This window comes from Melozone crissalis, unplaced genomic scaffold, assembly GCF_028551555.1.
Source record: "Melozone crissalis strain CALT ecotype California unplaced genomic scaffold, PUWL_Pcris_2 ptg000039l_1, whole genome shotgun sequence".
NCBI classification, from domain to species: domain Eukaryota; kingdom Metazoa; phylum Chordata; class Aves; order Passeriformes; family Passerellidae; genus Melozone; species Melozone crissalis.
The window spans coordinates 4,305,158-4,323,281 of NW_026535817.1; the positions used below are offsets into that span (position 1 = coordinate 4,305,158).

General features: G+C 45.3%; 1 protein-coding gene across 1 annotated transcript; it reads left to right on the forward strand.

Annotated features, from left to right (window-relative positions):
- Positions 1–6,452: 6,452 nt before the first annotated feature.
- CCDC81 (coiled-coil domain containing 81) lies at positions 6,453–11,185 on the forward strand. Its single transcript, XM_054283884.1, has 10 exons — positions 6,453–6,506; positions 6,650–6,803; positions 7,176–7,432; positions 7,699–7,784; positions 8,416–8,510; positions 9,503–9,605; positions 9,836–9,941; positions 10,038–10,169; positions 10,824–10,957; positions 11,095–11,185. Exons 1-10 carry the CDS (start codon positions 6,468–6,470, stop codon positions 11,126–11,128), a joined length of 1,140 nt encoding a protein of 379 aa, XP_054139859.1. The 5' UTR covers positions 6,453–6,467; the 3' UTR covers positions 11,129–11,185.
- Positions 11,186–18,124: the final 6,939 nt, after the last annotated feature.

Below are 18,124 nucleotides of genomic sequence, written 5' to 3' on the forward strand. Positions count from 1 at the left end.
TGATTGGTAGACAGCAGAAAACTCCTCATCTGGGATTGATGCTGGGAGGGCTGTATGAAAGCAGATTACATCTCTGCATGGCATTCACTGATTAATTGTTTGAAGAGCAAAGTTTCTCATCTTGAAATTTCCTTTAGTACAAAATGTATAGGAAAATGAGTATGTCTCATAGATTAGTCAAAAGAAAAAAGCTTCCACAGAGGTAATAGGCATCATTTGTATGTGGGCCAGAGGTTTAATTAGGATTTAGCAAAACAAAAAAACTAGAACTTTAGCCCATCTGATACAAACCAGAAGTGAAAGCCCTTAAACAGTTCAGGGGGAAGGGAATTTCAGGTTTTTTGCAAAATGAAAAGGGAAACACAATGAATAGTTTCAGTACTAATAATGAAGATGGGAATAAATTACAGAAAATACCGTAAAAGAATAAAGCAACAAAAATTTGCAAAAGTCTGAGGGAAAATTAGGTAAGGAAAGTTCTAGCAAATAAGAACTAGAATATGAAAAAGTAATTCCTTTGGTACATTTATAGTCCTGTGAATGAACAAGCAAAACCAAAATCCATATTTTGGATGTGATGATGCTGAACAGTAATGATCTGTAATGGCAAGAGTCCACATCAAAGTTCTCAGATGACAATAGGAAGCTTTGGAAAATAATTTTAAGTGTATGACTTAATCGGTAATTCTTGGAGAATTATTATCACTGACAGTTCAGGAACAGATTAATTGAGTGGACATGCAGAAGCAGACTTATCATCTGCCCAATTTAGCTGCACTTACCTAAAGTGCAGCTTGACTCTTGCAGACAAAATGAGGCTAGGTCAGTCAGGGTGGAAGGGAGAGGAGTGAGTCAGCCCTTGGCCAGAGGCAAAAACCTGGGTTCCCACACAGAATCACGGGGTTGGAAGAGAGCTTTAAGGTCATGGAGTCCAACCCATGCCCTAAAACCACCACAGCTAAACCATGGCATCACATCCAATCTCTTTTTAAACACATCCAGGGGTGCTGACTCCACCACCTCCCTGGGCAGACCATTCCACAACTTTATCACCCTTTCTCTAAAAAACTTTTTCCTAATATCCAACCTATATTTTCCTTGGTGCAGCTTAAGACTGACTGAGTCCTCTTGCTCTGTCACTTGCTGCCCAATGGAAACAGCATTTCCATGTGCCAGCAGTGCTTACTGAAACAAAGAAATCTTTACCAGCAGCACAGCACCACCAGGAGTAGTGTGGAGAAGACGCTGAGGAAATAAATACCCAGGGGAAGCTGGTTCACCTCAGCACCTCATTGTCTCCCAGAACTCCCTGTGACTATTCCCCACAGGCCTCCCAGCAAAAGGAAGATTTTAATTGCTATGAGGAAGAAGAAAAAAAAGCAAGATGGAAATGAGAAATGCAAGTGCTTACAGATACTTGCAGGTATTCAATGTAAGTGCCTTTGTTCAAAAAGTCCCCAGCCCTGTTTCAGTCTGAAGGAGGAACAAATTTGCTTCTGACACATTTAAAACTAATTTTATTCTCATTTGTGTGAGAAGATAAATTGCAATTCTTATGAAATTATTTCATTTTAATTGTGTGTGTTAAAATATGTTCAACATACAGGATGGTTAGATTTAGTCCTTGGAAGTTTTATTTTATTGCTCTGTGTATTTCACCTGTACTCCCAATCTGTATAACACGCATATTATGAAGCTGCGAACAAAGTCTCATTGTATTTCTCTGCTGTCTCACCTCTGCTTTTTCTGAAGAGGCCACACTTTCTAAGCCCATAGTGTTACTAGCCCAAACTGCTAATAAAAAGCCAACTAATATTAATGACAGAATCCTTGTGTGGTTCACATTGGGAGCAGCAGGATTGCTCTCAGAACCAGAGTGGATGCAGCCTGTTGCAGCAGTATGAGCAGGGAGTGGGTCTTCCCAAACAGAGGTCATCTATAAATAACATTTCTCAGACCAGAACCATGCAGACTTAGGCATTTTGAAGTTAATCAGTGCTCACATGCTCACTCCTCCCATCATCAATCTTCTAACAGAAAAGAGTTCAGGAAAAACCCATGCACAGGCATCCTCTAAGTTTGGCTTGTGTTTACCCTGCCCAACCTATGAACTCATGATTTTATTTATCTCCAGAGTCCATAGTGGGAGAAGACTGCAAAAGGCATTAACAATGCCCTTTTTCCTTTTTCCCAGCATAATTCAAATGGGATTATGGCAGTGCTCAGGTGAGTTCACTGCTCTGAGCATGTGGGGAGCTGTGATCCCTGGTCTCTCCTCTTCTGTTTTACTGATGTCCTTCTAAGGCATTTTCTTTTTCTTTCCAGCTTTCCAAATGTGGTTTTTATTACGTACAGAGGTGACTTCAGACTTAGGTGGGTTGTGTTCTCCTCTCTTTGTTGGCTTGACAGGTTATATGGAACCCACTTGTCCACACAAATGCTTAAATCAAGTGGGGAATAGGTCTTGAGTCCTCTACCACAGACTTTCAGGTGCTAGACCAGACATAAAACATCCCTCAGGTTTGATGACTCTAAGTATTTTAATTACATGGATATATGCTGTAGGATGAAATTCTTCAGAGAATTTCATACTTGAAATCAATTGATTCAGACAACTATTTTCATTAAGGAAGAAAACCTCTAAAATACCTGTTTGAAACTGGCTGAAATGAAGTTTAGTTCTGTTTTTTACAGTTCCTGCAGTTATGTGAAATAGTGGAGTTCAGTTTAATTGAACATGCAGAATGTGTTTGCACGTTGCTAATTTCAAAATCCAAGGCTTAATGTAAAAGTTAGAATTTGAATGACCTAAACTGACAAATACAAATTTTATATATACACATATTTTCAATTGCTATGTTGCTAATGCTTAGATACCTTATTTAATGATAGTTAATACGGTGATACTGATTTTGTCCCTGCTGTGTTCATTATTAACCCCAGAAGGCAATGGAAATTTTATTAGACTCAGTATTGGATATTAATAGTGTGCCTGACTATGTTGTGAAAAAAAAAAAAAAAGAAGAAGCCTGCAAATATTTGTAAGTTAATTGCCTGACTTGGAAACCACAGATGTACATGAATAACATTTACTCACAGATATTGTCTCAGTAAATTCAAGATCTGTCCAATGAGTGGTTGTCAAATAAGGCCATAAATCACACCTTTCTATAAAGTTTAGGAAATCTTAATGACAAGGCACCCCTAAGGTATTACGGAAATTTGATAAGTTTTCATGAACAGCATTTTAAAGTCATGTATCATTAAATAAAGGAACTGGTCAAAGTTTAAAAATAAAGAACTGGAAGTTAAGGTTAGTTTGCCTATATTAAAAAAAAATAAATCTGGAGCAGCCATCAGCTCATGGTAGCTATTTATATTCTACCTGACAACAACAGCCACAATGTCCATGTTCCTTCAAACGTGGTACACCATTCTCAGGGGCTGTATTATACATGCCCACACGTGGGTTTTCACTTATTTTTGTGTCTGGCCAGTGTTGGAGCAGAATCAATGGGTGGGCAGTCACCTGAGCCATGAAGGAGCCTGGCACTCAGCTTTCACATGGGAAACAATGTGGGGACAAATGTTCTTGTGGCCAGATAAAAATGGTCCTCCAGGGTTCCAGCTGGGCCTTGTTTTCCTCAACAGTGAGTTGGGATAATGGCACTAGAGTGAGTAGGAGAAAGTTACAATCTGATGGCCAAACAAAATTCCTGTTTCAGAGAAAGTGATTCCCTGCATCACCTGCAGATGGTTCAGTCCCTGTCTGGCATGGTTAATTGGGGTGCATATAGCCAGGTACAAAGAATCTCTGCAAATTCAGTGGGAAGCCAATAGTTAAACCCAAGGAAGTCTTCCAGAAGGGTGACTGTGCATTGGAGGATGCAGCTGCAAGGCACACAGTGTGTTTGCAGCAGCCTATGTGCAGTTAGCAGCCCCCTGTGGATCCTGGTCCACTGAAAGAGGTACATCCCAGCGGCCCTAGGGAGTAGGAGGGAGTGAATGTTGTCCTTTAAGCAACGCTTTAAGCAGGGTTAATGCCTCTTGTGGCCTGAGGTGGACCTCCCCTGAGGTCCAGGGGGATCTCCAGCCCTATTCTGAGTGCTCAAAGCCTTTCAGCACTAATTTCAGCACCCTCTGTGTGGCCAGCCAGGGAGGATGAGTTGAGATGTGCAGGCAGAATGCTCAGTGCAGCAGCCGGGGGTGCCCAGTGGGGCTGCCCTGGTGAGGCTGGCTGGTGGCAGGTTCCATGCAGGCCAGTGTCTCATGGCATGATGTCACAGCAGGGCACCCACAGCAACAGCTCCTGCCCCATACACCGTCCCTGGGGAGGCCTGGGCTGACACCAGGCCTGCTGCCACCGGCCTTCTGCCACTCAGCAGCTGTCCTGCTGCCAGGAGGTGAAAGGAGGCTGTGGAGTGTCGAGGGGGAGGAGAGGAGCAGAGTTTTTGTAGCAGGAAAAGCACCTTTTGCCCAGCGGGGCAAAGATGCACAAGTATCTACTCTATAATCCTGTGGAGCCAGAGGAGCTCCCAACCCTCAAGGAGCTCAACACTGTAGGTAAGGCCCCAGGGGTCCCTTGCAGGAGCAGGATCCTCTAGGATCACATGGAGACAAGGTGTGGAAAGCCTGAGGCTGGGGCCATAGATCTGGAGGGTACAGGCTGCTGCAAGGAGAGCCCTGCTTTGTTGTGCCTTGGAGCTCTAAGGTGCCTTTGGTAGTTGTGGTGTCCCACCCATAAGGAGAAGGAACGCCCAAGATTCATAGATGCCTAAAGATCACTTGCTTTTCATGTATTTTTTCATATATTCATAGGTCTATAGATTACTACTTCATACTTGTATAGGTCCCAGTATTTTTCCTACCCTTAGAGTTATATAATAACCATATAGCAGATTAATGAAATACTGTTCAGTCTTATTTTCAAGAAGACAACCTAGAAGTATATTTTGCTTTCCAATCAGAATCTGAGAAGGCACCACAAGAAGTGGAGCAAAGAAGCCCTGGACCAACTCTGATGGGGCAGTATCCAAGGAAAAATTACATAACCTAATTACATAATTACATACTTCTTCTAATTGGACAAAGTTTGTTAGATGTGATGATTTGCCAAACTTATAAAATGGTAGAAATCTGATGCCAGGTGTGTCCGTGACCACTGGGACACCTGGAAGCCTCCAAATAAAGGCCTGCTTTTTATTTTACTATTTTAACAGTGTTGCAAGGGTTTTTCTCTTATAATATCAGGTAACTGCAGGGAACAACAAAAATCAGAGGGTCCACACAAACGCAAAAGGTTTTATTTGAAAAATTACGCAGTTGGCAGGGATTTTTCTATTTAGTCCCTGACTTACTGCTAAATAAGCACATGGATATAAGTCCAGGGTCCTGGGGGCTCTGACCAGGCTTGGTAGAGGTACCTTTTCAGAGATAGCTTTCTTGCTCTCTGCACCAATTAGTTATCATGTGCAGTCTGTTCTTTCACATCTCTTTAAAAATAGGTCAGAGGACTTTGGGCGTCTTTGGTGGCCTTAATTCCTCCTATAGTCCATGCCCATTTCTTGGGCTCTTTCTAGCTCTTGTGCTGTACTGTGTTGTGCTTATCTCCAGGATCTGCTACAAGATGTTTGTCCCAGGAAAGTGCTGCTCTATTTACACATGGCCCCCTTCCTCCAGGCCTGTGACCATGTTCACAGGGGTCTCAGGTTGAGGGAAGAAATGAGGATCTGACTCCATGTTTCACAAGGCTTGATTTATTATTTTATGATATATATTACATAAAAACTATACTAAAAGAATAGAAGAAAGGATTTCATCAGAAGGCTAGCTAAGAATAGAATAGCAAAGAATGATAACAAAGGTTTGTGGCTCGGCTCTCTGTCCGAGCCAGCTGGGCTGTGATTGGCCATTAATTACAAACATCCAACATGGGCCAATCACAGATGCACCTGTTGCATTTCACAGCAGCAGATAATCAATGTTTGCATTTTTTTCCTGATGCCTTTCAGCTTCTCAGGAGGAAAAATCCTAGGGAAAGGATTTTTCATAAAAGATGTCTGCGACACAGCCCCCTTTTGTCCTTTCCCTCTGAATGTTAATGCCAACAACCCTCTGCAGCAATGCAGCTGTGGGTGTTTCAGACATACACATTACATCCACCTACAGTAGCCCAGGCCTCCAGGTGCTGGCAGTGTCTAAAAGTGGAAATCACCTTTGCAAATACAGCCTGCCTTAGCTCTCCAGGCCTTTCTTGGACACAGGGCAGACTTTGGTGCTGGGGGCAGTCTGGAACACAGCTGGGCAGCCCCAGTCAGTGAGAATGCTTGTTCAAGGTGAGGGGGAACTTGAGAGCACTCCACTGTCACCTGCATGGGTAGGGGCATGGGGGATGGTGGTCTGTGCGGACTTCAGAGCATGGTATGGATTCCACTTGCTTTCCAGAAATCTGCAAAGTCTGGTCTGGAATGTCTCGGCACATCTACAGACAGCTCTTGAAGAAGAAGGTGAGTCTTGCCTCCTGCATGGGCCTCATCCTGCCCCTCTGGAGCAAGGTCTAAAGTGCCATCCCCGGAGCCATGCAGGTCACCTGGCAGCCTCCTTACATTGGGGCAGCCCTTCCAACACTTCCTCTTGCTTGTGTTTTTAGGCAGTGGATATCGGATTTGGGAGTTTTGCGGTTATCCCAGTGCACGCCAATGTGGCAGAGGGCAAGGTTTTGCCTGTTGAGAGACCTATGTTCATTATGAACAAGACTCTGAAGATGTTTTACAACCTTGAGGCTGATGAAACCAAAATTCCTGGTAAGAACATGGGATCCTTTCCTTACCCAGGCCTTGCATTTTGGCTTGGTGCCAACCCCTCTAATATAGCGAATATCAATTCTTCCAACCTGCCAAGTGCAGAGTGTGGGCACCAATGTGACAGCCCAGCACCCTGCTCCTCCCTGAGGAGCCATCCTCCTCTGCTCAGCTCCCTGTGCTCCATCTGGCTGCTCACAGCAGGAGGCAGAGTTTTCCCTGCCCTTTCCTGTCTGCTGTGTCCATCCTGGAGATGTGGGTGAAGCTGGAAGGGGGGGCACTGTCTGGCGGTGTTGCCTGGGAGCTGGGTGCTGATGACCTCTAGTTTCTGAACTGTGGTGAGAGAGGCACTGTCATTTTGTGCTTGTTCACTAGACGACATCCCTGTGGTTCAGCCAGACTTTGAGGACATCGCTGCACACATCCACTTTCGCCACGAAATTGTGGAGCAGTGCGTGCAGGAGACCCTGCTTTACTTTGCTGGGGCCCTCCGAGAAAACAAAGAGGTGGAGTTCAACTTCAGGACCATCGGTATCCTTGCTGTGCGTAAAAAAGTGGTCACCATGACCTTCTTTGACAGCTGTGTGCTGGAGATGGATACAACAGGGAACATGCTGACAGCCCTTCTCGAGGTGAGCTTGTCCTTTCTGTGGGGTTCCTCCTCATGGTTTTGTGGCAGTGTGCTGTCAAAACATTCCAGCTGCCTTGTCTGGGCTGTTGTCACCTTCCTCACCAGCCTAGGCACACTGCCAATGAGCTAGTCCAAATCTCAGGAGTGCCTCATCCCCTTTGAGGGAAGGGCTAATGACATCAAGGGAGAAAGTGTGTGAGGGCTTCCTGTTTCAGAAATCCAACACATATTCTGGGTTTCTGCTGATATTCTGCTGTTCCCTTCCAGGACCCTGACATGATGAGCACCGTTGCCTTTCCGGGCCAAAACAATTTTAGTCGGGTCAGTCAAGACGAGGTTGTCATACTGCCAAGGTGAGCCCCCAGCTTGTCAGCCACTGTTTTGAGGGTACCCTCCTGCCAAAGCTCCTTTCCAGCCAAACTTGGGCAAGAGCAGCCACTTCATAGGAACACTTCTCTTTCCACTGCTCACTCCCCCCTGGCTTTGGAGATTGCAGATGAAGTGGCCATCCTGCTTTCAAGAGGGGCAAGAGGGTGTCGAGGGATATATATTCTTATATATAATATAAGAAAATAAAGATAGTGTAGAAAGTAATCTTACCCCTATGGAGTAGCAGCTGGGCCAATTATCAAAAATTAGGAACAAGCCTGACTTTACAGGCCACAGCTGTGACTAGTGAGAAAAGAGTGCTGTAAAAGAGTGGGGTGGCTGTGTGAGAAGGGAACTGGAGTCAATTGGCTGCTTTGTGAAGAAGAAAGAGTTGGTGCTTTGAGAAGCTACCCATGAGAAACACCAAGAAGGTGTGAAACTTTTGTGATAAGGAGACAGCAGTACGGAACCCCTGCAATAAGATGACAAGAGGGTCTGTGCAGGCAGCAAGGACAGCATGAGTCCTGTCCTCCGAGTGTGCCTCAAGTATGTGTGCCAGCCTCCAAGAGAGCCTGCTGCCCCAGGTTTACCCAGCTGGTGCCATCTTGTTTGCAGCTTTGTGGCCGAGGCCCCGCACCAGCCATCGGGCCGGCTGGTGTCCCTGAAGCCCAGGAGAGAGTCAGCACCGTGGGGTGGGGGCGGCCGCAGAGGTACGTCCCAGCTGGCAGGGACTGTCTGTGCTCTTGTCATCATGAGGGAAAAAAAGTCTGGGGGAACCTTCTCTGAAGAGGCTTTGAGCTGTGAGGAGCCTTTACAATTCAATTTCCCCAGTGGGCTCCTGGGATCCCTCAGTGCCTCCCAGTTCTTCTCATTGGTGGGTCCCTGCTGCTGGCAAGGTGTAAGAGGGAGATGAGGAAAACCATGTCCAGGGGTGGTGGGTGGCTGGGTGGGAATTCAGCTCTGGAGCAAATCTATTGCCAGCTGGGGGCTATTTACAAATCACAAACGAGACGGGGCTGCTGTGGAACATGCCTTGAGAGGTTTCATTTTCCAGCATCACTCTCATTACATGATTATGACAATGAGAAGATGCCACCAGCTCACATCCCAGGCAGCAGACTAAGAATTTAATGTTACAACTCACTTTATAAGTTTTTTGACCAATCACACAAAGCAAAAGCACATTGACAGTAGTTCTATCCAACCACTATAAATAAGCACACGTACCTTTGGTTAAAACAATGCTGGCTTATTTTGAATACAATACCTGCTTGTAAGCCTTAAACACAATGCACGGAGCTCCATTATTAAGCTTCAACCTTCCTAATATCTTGCTAGATAAACTTTTCTGTAGCTTAGAGAGTTATTCTAGACGAGTGTTAATACACGGACCATTGTTCTATTTGTCCTTTTCTACTTTTTGAATAATTTTTCTGCTGACCAATCTCATGGCTGCTGCTTAGCTCTGATCACAGTTCTACTGCCTCTGAGGCCTGCCTTTTGCAGCTTTCCCAAAACCCTCTGGTTTTGTGGATTCCCACACAAATCCAGTGTGGACAAAAGAAAAGGGCCTGCCTGGGACTCCTAGGAATGGCAAGGATAGTCAGTGAGCCTTGTGTAGCGTGACTGCACAGCTCTGCCACCCATGCTGTCCCACATGATCTCAAAGACTGTGCACTCTTCTCTCTCCTCCTGCTTGCAGTGAGTGTGCTGGATCCCGTGTTCCTGGCTCGGAAGAGGGTTTCTCAGGCCAGTCAGCAGTCGGCGGAAACGGATCACGGTAGAGACAAGGAAGCTATCCTGGGGTGAGCATTGTAGGGCAGTGGTGTGGCTGAGGGCACGCTCTCATCATCGCTTGTGATAATGGGTGATGCTTCCCTTGTGCTGATGCCAAACAGCCCTGGAGACACTGCCCTGCTGGACACGTGGTCCACCTACTGAGCTGCTGGGTGGTGCCAGAGGACAGGCTGCTGTCCCACAGATAGAAATTCACACTTGGCTCCCACCAGCTCAGACTGCTTTTTGTCCTTTTCAGGTACCTGCCTGCAATCCTGGAGAGGACCCATGCGATGAAGCGCCCCACCTCTCCAGCTCAGCAGGGCCTGAAGGTCTCTGCAAGTGCTGCCCAACGCTCAAAAGAGGTAGGTCCATGCTGGGGTTCTGCTAGTCCTGCACATGGTCCCAGCCCTCCTGCCCTGCCCAAGCTCGAGGTGTTTAATTCTGTGCATGGCCTTCAGGGGAAGCACCCTATCTTTACTGAGAAGGAAGAAAGAGAGCTGCAGCTGCTGCTGGCGTCCAAGCGCCATGAGGTGGAAGCAGACGTGTATCGCAAATACTTTGGCAACCGAGCAGCCACTGAGCGAGGAAAGGTATGACACAGCCCGCAGGAAAAGGGTGTTTTACCTTTCTGCTTGGTGGCAGGGGAGCAGGGAAGGTGTCCTAGCACAGCAGTGGTGCCATGGCTGGGGGCTGGACAGGGCTCTTCTGCCCTGCCCCCTGTCCCTGAGGCTCCAGGTGTCTCTACAGAGCATGACACGGTACAGTAATACACAGCTCTATCAGAAGGGTGCAAAAGAGAAAATTTATTAAACCAATGTAGCTTTTATAGTTCTTCCAGATATTGACACCCTTCTAACACATATAGTGCCCATTGGCCATAAAAGAGAAACAGAATTCCCAGCAGGTGACCAGGGAGCCTTGTCACTCTGTGAGCCAGCGAGAGTCCATATCTCCCAACTTGCTCTCCTTCCTCTGGCCTCCATGGTAACAACTTTGGTGTTCCTTCAGGAGAGATATAGGGCTTCTCCCATCTTCAGGAGGCCTTGCTAGCTCACAGGGACAGCACGGAATGTCTTTCCCACATCTGGGCTGGAGCGTGCAGCTGGCTGTGGCACGGGCTCTTTGCTTTGTGCCCTCTCTGAGCCCTGAGCCAGGCCTTGCAAGGCAAACACCTTGGCTGAAGGCTTGGGAGGAGCCCCAGCTGCTGGTGGCAGTGCTTCAGGAGACCTCCTCTGCCTTTGCAGACCTCCTGCCCCTACGTGTTTGAGGATCCCTATCGCCCTCCCCACATCCTGAGGAAGGCCTACGCTGAGAAGCTGAAGGAGATGGGGCAGCAGCGGGAGGAGGAGTCTCAGCTCTCTGGGAAAGCTCTGGAAGAGTAAGTGAGGTGGTGGGAGGGCCCACAACAGGCGCTCTAGAGCAGGGAGATGGAGTCAGCAGCACTGTCAGGCATGGGGCATGGGGAGCCCTTCTGCCCAGCCACAGAACTGAGGTCCTTTCTCCTGCTTCCTTCAGCAAGGGTGTGCAGACAGGTTTGTTGGAACGCTGAGGAGAAGGCCCAGCGACTGCCAGCCCTGCCAGCAAGCTGCAAGCAGCCCTGCAGAGACAATTGTCACAGAATTCTTCCTTTCCAACTGGAGAGCTGCCAGGAATGGGCAGCAGGGGCAAGGACTGTCTTAGTGAAGGAGAATGTGCCAAATAAAGGCTGCTGGTACCTGAACTCCACTAGAGTAAGCCTGCTGATGCCTTCATTGCCTTTTTTTTTAAGCCAAGGGGATGGGAGAGCCTCCTGCAGGCCGTGGTCAAAGAGCAAACGGGCTGGAGGGACCTGGCCCTGCCAAGCAGTTGTGACAGGCCATGGGACTGAAAAGTGGTGTCCTTTCCAGGGTAAAGGCATGGGGGCTGCAGAGCACAGCTTCTCTGCATCCAAACACCACTCTGTAGGGATAACAGAGGCCTGGGGCTGGTCATAGCACTGTGAGGGCAGGTTTGATCTGGCAAAAGCCAACAGTAGGCTTGATGCTGCTTGGAGAGCTACACTTGCACAGAGAAATGTGCTTCATTGAAGACACTCCTTAATTTAGTCCATGGCTGACCCTCAGGAACCATTGAGTGGCCTCCTTGGGAGAGAGCTTCTTCATTTCAGGAAGAAAGAAACTTTTGAAAGTGGGAAACTTTTCTTTTGGCAAGGTTAACTTACAGCATGAACAAGAAAGCTGCAACCTGGAAAGGTAAAAGAGCACCAGCAGCAGCATAGTCTGGCAACTATGCCAGACCCTGTCAGACCCTGGGGTCTCCACTGGGACTGCTGCTGCTGAATATCACCTTCCTTAATGCCATAGCTAGTGAGATTGAGTGCAGCCTCAGCACATTTGCAGGTCTCTCTCACAGGCATTTTTTATGAAAAATCCTTTCCTTAGGATTTTTCCTCCTCAGAAGCTGGGGGAGGCCTCAGGAACAAAATGCAGACATTGATTATCTGCTGCTGTGGAATGCAACAGGTGCATCTGTGATTGGCCCATGTTGGATGTTTGTAATTAATGGCCAATCACAGTCAGCTGGCTTGGACAGAGAGCCGAGCCACAAACCTTTGTTATCATTCTTTGCTATTCTATTCTTAGCCAGCCTTCTGATGAAATCCTTTCTTCTCTTCTTTTAGTATAGTTTTAATGTAATATATCATGAAATAATAAATCAAGCCTTCTTAAACATGGAATCAAATTCTCATCTCTTCCCTCATCCTAAGACCCCTGTGAACATGGTCACAGGTTTCTTGGGAGCAGGAGCCAGGTGGGCAGTTTTAGAGGTAGATCTTCACTGTGTGGACTTTATTACAGGACTTATCCAGGCACTGAGCAGACACAAAGCCTTTTTGGCTTCCTCTCCAGGTTCCCAGGCCTCCCAAAACATGATTTCCTGGCTCTGCTGCTGCCTGGCAGCATATCCGCAGTAGCTGGTCTGTAGCAGTCTCTAGTGGCATCAGCAGCTGGCTTGACAGGGACAGAGGTAACACAGGGTTGTGGGGGCAGGCTTAGGTGTTTGAAGTCACATTGCATTTTGATTGCAAACTTAGGTGATTAATTGGTTATGTATGTCTGTGGTGTTGAGAGGTCCCCAGGATGAGGTGAGAGATGAGAATTTGACGCCATGTTCTCAGAAGACTTATTTAATATCTTATGACATTATATTAAAATAAAATAAATTATATACTAAAACTAAACTAAAGAAAGAGAAAGGATACAGCCAGAAGGCTAGAAGAGAATGAATAATACAAACCTGTGACTCCTCAGAGAGTCTGACACAGCTGGCTGTGATTAGTCATTAGGAAAACACAATTCACAAGGAACCAATGAAAGAATCACCTACCAAGAATCATCCAAAACAGCAAGGACAAGCAATCAGATTATTATTTACATTTTTCTCTGAGGCTTCTCAACTTCCCAGGAGAAGAAATCTTGGTGAAGGGATTTTTCAGAAAATATCACAGTGACGTGTGTAATTTTTCTTTTTTTTTTTTTTTTAATTACCTGGGGCACCATTTCTGTTGAGAGGCTGAGGGGAGCAGGAGGTGTTGGGCAGAGGTGAACTGCTCAAGCAAACAGAAGCTCAGAAGTGAAGCAGCAGGACTGGGGAGGTTTAGGATTTTCCTAAACCTTCCTTGCCTTGCAGAGGGGGCTTGGCCAGATGCCATTCATGAACCTCCATCAGCTATGTGGTCTTGTGTGCCAGTCACAGCTGGTTTACAATAGTGTGAAAAACTAACAGCTTTGTGTTCAGCTGAAGTGATGGACGAGGTGTAAGGGCTGGCCATTTGCCTGCTGCTGCCAGTGAGTGTGCTTTGTAGAGTTTTAAAGCGTGAAGATGGCCAGATTTGTCAGTTTTCTAAACCTTTTTAGCACAGTGCACCCAAATTCCTCAAGTGATATGTTGATATGTATTGTGTGTATGTGATATGTATTAATTTTCAGCACAGAGGAGCAGCCAGGAGGAGCAGAAGAAAGCTAGTGTATTTAGTTATTTTCACTCTTGTACCTTAAAAAGGATATCTGTAGGACCATAAGAGTGTCATAGCCAGCTTTTGCTTGAAGATGCTGGGGATGATTTAAAGTAAGATAAAGGTCTGATGATTGACTGTCCTATTAAGGGCAAATGCTTCAGCATTGTAGTTTAAAAGTGACACCTGCTCCCACAAAACTGAGACAGGGCTTTAAAATGAGATGTGTGTTTAGCCAGAAGCCCAAGAAGGACTAATAGCCTCTGGAATGCCTTGGGAAGGTACAACTCTCACTTTGGTGGAAATTAGTGTAGCAACTTGCTGGTGAAACTGGTTTTACTTTGATTAGCATTTTGCTTCTGATGATCAGCTCCTTGCTAGGGAGCACAGTCTCAGACCTTGGCCTGTAAAATGTTGGACTGGCCTTTCAGAAAGGTGCATGCTCACATGTTACTCTGCTTTCAAACAGCTAATGTATAATTAGCATGCTGACATTATTGGCTGTTGGCTTTTCGTGTCAAGTGACTGAACTATTGCCTGAGAAAGTTACGTGCTCACATAGAAGCTCTGTACAGTGAAAAGGCAGGAATGCTTTCAAGATGTGATTGCATTAAAAAAAAACAAAACAGGTAGTTCATTACCAATAGGATGTGGAGCAGTAACCCTTGCTCCTAAACATAGACAGTAATCTAACCAGAGCTGTAAAAACTGACTTCTTGAACAACTGGTGAAACTTCTAATCCTTCTGGGGAAATAATTGTGTGTTAATTAAGAGCCAGGATTCCATGAGGCTTATTAGCTGTCTAGCTGGATCTGAGAAGCAGAAGGTTGAGCAGAGTTTAACTAAAATTTAGAACTGTTAATTAGTCTGCTTTCTTCCCAGTCTCCTTTCTATTTTCCTGTTGTTGGTTTGTGTAGCACACTTTGAATGACCCGTGAGAAGCAACTGCTACTGTGCTTCTGACATGATAGCTCCCAATTGTAAATGCTGTATTTTTCTAGCTGTGAAAGAATAAAGCTTTAAAAGAGCTTGGCTGCCCTTAGCTACAAGCTGGCTTGTTATGGATGAAGAAATGACAGAAAGTGGAAAAAGCAGGCTGGCTAATCTTGTTAAATTGGCTGAGTAATGTTGCATTCACAATATGTGAACTCCATGCTGCAAGGCACAGATGCTTTTATAAACTTTAGATGACCTGTCTTACTTTAGCCCTCTTTACAGGGCTCAGAAAATATTTGATAGGTGCATGGAAACCTAAAAATCAATCCGCCTTCCTTACAGACCTCTGTTTTGGGAGTTAGGGATATGGGAATTTGTGACTGTGTGAAGGTTGTGCTTCCCTGAGGCATGCCTGGGCAAGATAAGGGAGGGAGAGGTAAAACCTGAAAGCTCTTTTATTAGGTTCAAAAGTTTTTTAAACAGCAATTGGAACTGTTTCCTGATTTTTTTTTTTTTTTTTTTTCACTTGGATATTATGATTCAGTTTACTTTTTGGTGGGGTGGGGTGAGGAGTATCCTAGCATGCAGTGCAAAACTTCCAGGGATTCTGATATGATGTGAGGTGAACTGAACAAAATAGCTGCTGTTTAACCTCAATAGCTCCCGAGAGCCCCAGTGAAACCATTTTGAGCCTGATGAGTAGGAATGGTTTGAAGGTCTATTGTAAAAGAATTCTACTGGAATTCTCTTTGTTAATTCGTTAATTAACACTTGTCAGAGTCTGCTTTGTATTTCTTACAATGACTACCACTTCATTCTAGGGGTGTAGTTAAGCCCTTGAGCTAATTTGACTTCTGCCTTCAGTCCTCTTATATTTAATGCCCCACTTTTAGATGTTTTCTTGTTCTGCTCATTACAATGTTTATATCTTCCTTTCAGTTTATAGTATGTCTCCACTAGGACATTTGCATCAATATAAATGCATTTGCTTAATACAGATGCACTGGAAAAAAAGGAATATGCATCAGAATGACTAATCCTGGTAACTTCAATGGGTTCACACCTGTGAGGTGTGCCTGTATTTTAGTTCAGAAGTTTGGTGGGTGGGGCCAAGTGGAAAAGGGCATTAAGTGTGATGTAGATAGCCCTCCAGTTATAAATGGAAAGAGTTCTTGGATCTGTAAAAATGTCCTCATCATGCAGATTAGAGTAGTCGTGCTGTATGATTAGAGCCCTATTGTACCAAGCATTTGAGGGTGATGGGGTTTTTTTCTCATGTCCTTAGTTATTTCCCTGCTCCTTTAAAATACATGCTTGTTTTTTATTAAGAGTAGCTAAGAATGTCTCTTAAATCTAAATTTGAGGAGCCCCTGAAACAATCAGATGCCTGATCCTAAATGTGAGAGTATAGGTATGCATTAGTAAGAATCCCAAAAGCTGTTACAGAGAGCACTTGTGTCATTCTTTTGGCAGTCTTTGAATTCTGCCACTACCAAATCGTGGGTTTGTTTCTTGTTACTACAGTAGCTTTTCTGTCAAATACACGGCACAGCATTCTGATCTGACACCTGCTTGGCAAGAGTTGCTTGCTTGGAGCTCAACTACATACCTCTAGTTTAATTTTGAAGTTAAAGGTTTGTTTTATAAAGGCTGATCCTCAGTCATATGCAGATAAGTGTTTTAAGTGTTGGTTTGGACACTAAACCCTCTAGTCGTTAACAGAGGAAGAAAACTACCTTTTAAAAATATAAGTGGACTTATAAGTCCAAACATCTTTTAGTTATTGCGATTTGGAGAGTATACCTGGATAGAAAGAGTTCAGCTCTAAGGCACCTCGCCTGATCCTGTTTGCTTGACAAATATCTGTGCATGTGTGCCCTGTTGCTTACTTTGCAGGACCTTTTTTTTGCTAACCTCCTGTTCTGTTTTACCCTCTGAAAAACTGACGCTGACCTTTGTGACATGTTTGATCTCAGGAGTTTCTCTGCATTGTTGGGACACAATTCATTGCCATTTCCCAGTTCCAGGCTCCTTTATACAAAGCCTAACTGCAGGCAAAGGTACTGCATTGTTTAGAACTGATGCAGTGAGAACAGCACGTTGGTAGGAGCAGTGCACACTGACAAAGGTAGTTTTAAGATGACAGCTGGGTCAACAAATAAAGCTACAATAAATTTTAATGTTTTGAAGAAATACCTTTATAGTGGTAACAGCTGGGCAAATCTTGGCAGGAAGCAGCTGGTTAGTTCAAAAGATGGCAACAAAAGATTATTTTAACACTGCAGGGGGAAAAAATTCTTTTTGAGAAAAATACTAATAATATGAGTAACGCACCATTTAGAATGTGTACACGTTTCTTACCAGAATTTAACAGAAGGAGATACACAGGTACAGATCTGAATGTGGAACAAGTCTCTAAAACCTTTGGGATAATCTTGAGAAAGACAAAGTAAGTCAGTGTCCTGTTGTTCTGTTATTTTATAGTCCCCAACATTGCAGGATAAGCTTGCAGCTCCTTTGGGTGGTAGCTGATGTACTTAGTGAGGAGCTGTAGAAAACCATGCACATCTCTATAGATGGAGATACTGCTTCTGTAACCACAGAATCACATGGTAGGATGGTTTGGGTTGGAAGGGGCCCTAAATATCTTGTAGTTCCAGCCTACAGCATGTGCAGGGACAGCTGGCATTATACCAGGTTTCTCAGAGCCCTATCCAACATGTCCTTGAACACTTTGATAGATAGGGCATCCACAGCTTTCCTGGGCAACCTGTTAAGTGCCTCACCAACCTCACAGTGAAGAATTTCTTCTTAATAATTAATCTTAACCTACCCTCTTCCAGTTTAAAGCCATTTCCCCTTGTGTAGGGGGATACAATATGGGTCAATGAAGGTGGTACAGAATGTAATCTTATCTCCCAACGAGTTGCAGCTGGAGCAATTACTAAAGATGAGGAGCAGGCCTGATGTTAACAGGCCACACCTGCAGCCAATAAGGGCAGTGGTGTAAAAGAGTGGATTGGTGGGATCTAGAGCCAGATGGCTGCTGCAAGGACCAGGAACAGTCAGTGCTCAGAGGAACTGCCTATGAGAAACATCAAGGAGGTACAAAGCTCTGGCTATAAAATATTATATCCCTGCACTATAATGATAATAGAACTCTTGATATATAAGACAACACACTTGTCCTCCCACTGCATGCCCTTGCAAAAAGTCCTTCCAGCTCTCTTAGCCCCTTTGGCTACTGGAAGGTGCTCTGAGATCTCTCCAGAGCCTTCTTTTCTCCAGGCTGAAAACCCATAACTCTGACCTCATTGGAGAGGTGCTCTGGCCTTGTGAGCATCTTGCTGTTGCAGACTTCCACTCTGCATTATTGCCTCCCATCCCCTCCTGCATGTGCTTGGGAGGAGTTTGTGCCTGTTTGGTTGTAGGTCCAGCTGCAGGCTGTGCTTTGAACCACCTAATTCTCTCTCAGTGTCCCTGAGGTTCTACTGCCTTCTCATTGTCCCATGCAGCTCAACCACCTGCAGGTTCTCCACCTGGGCCCAGCCCTGCAGGCAGGTTTGCTGCCTGTCCCTGACCCGGGAAAAGGGTCTTAGTGGGGTCTGCTCTGT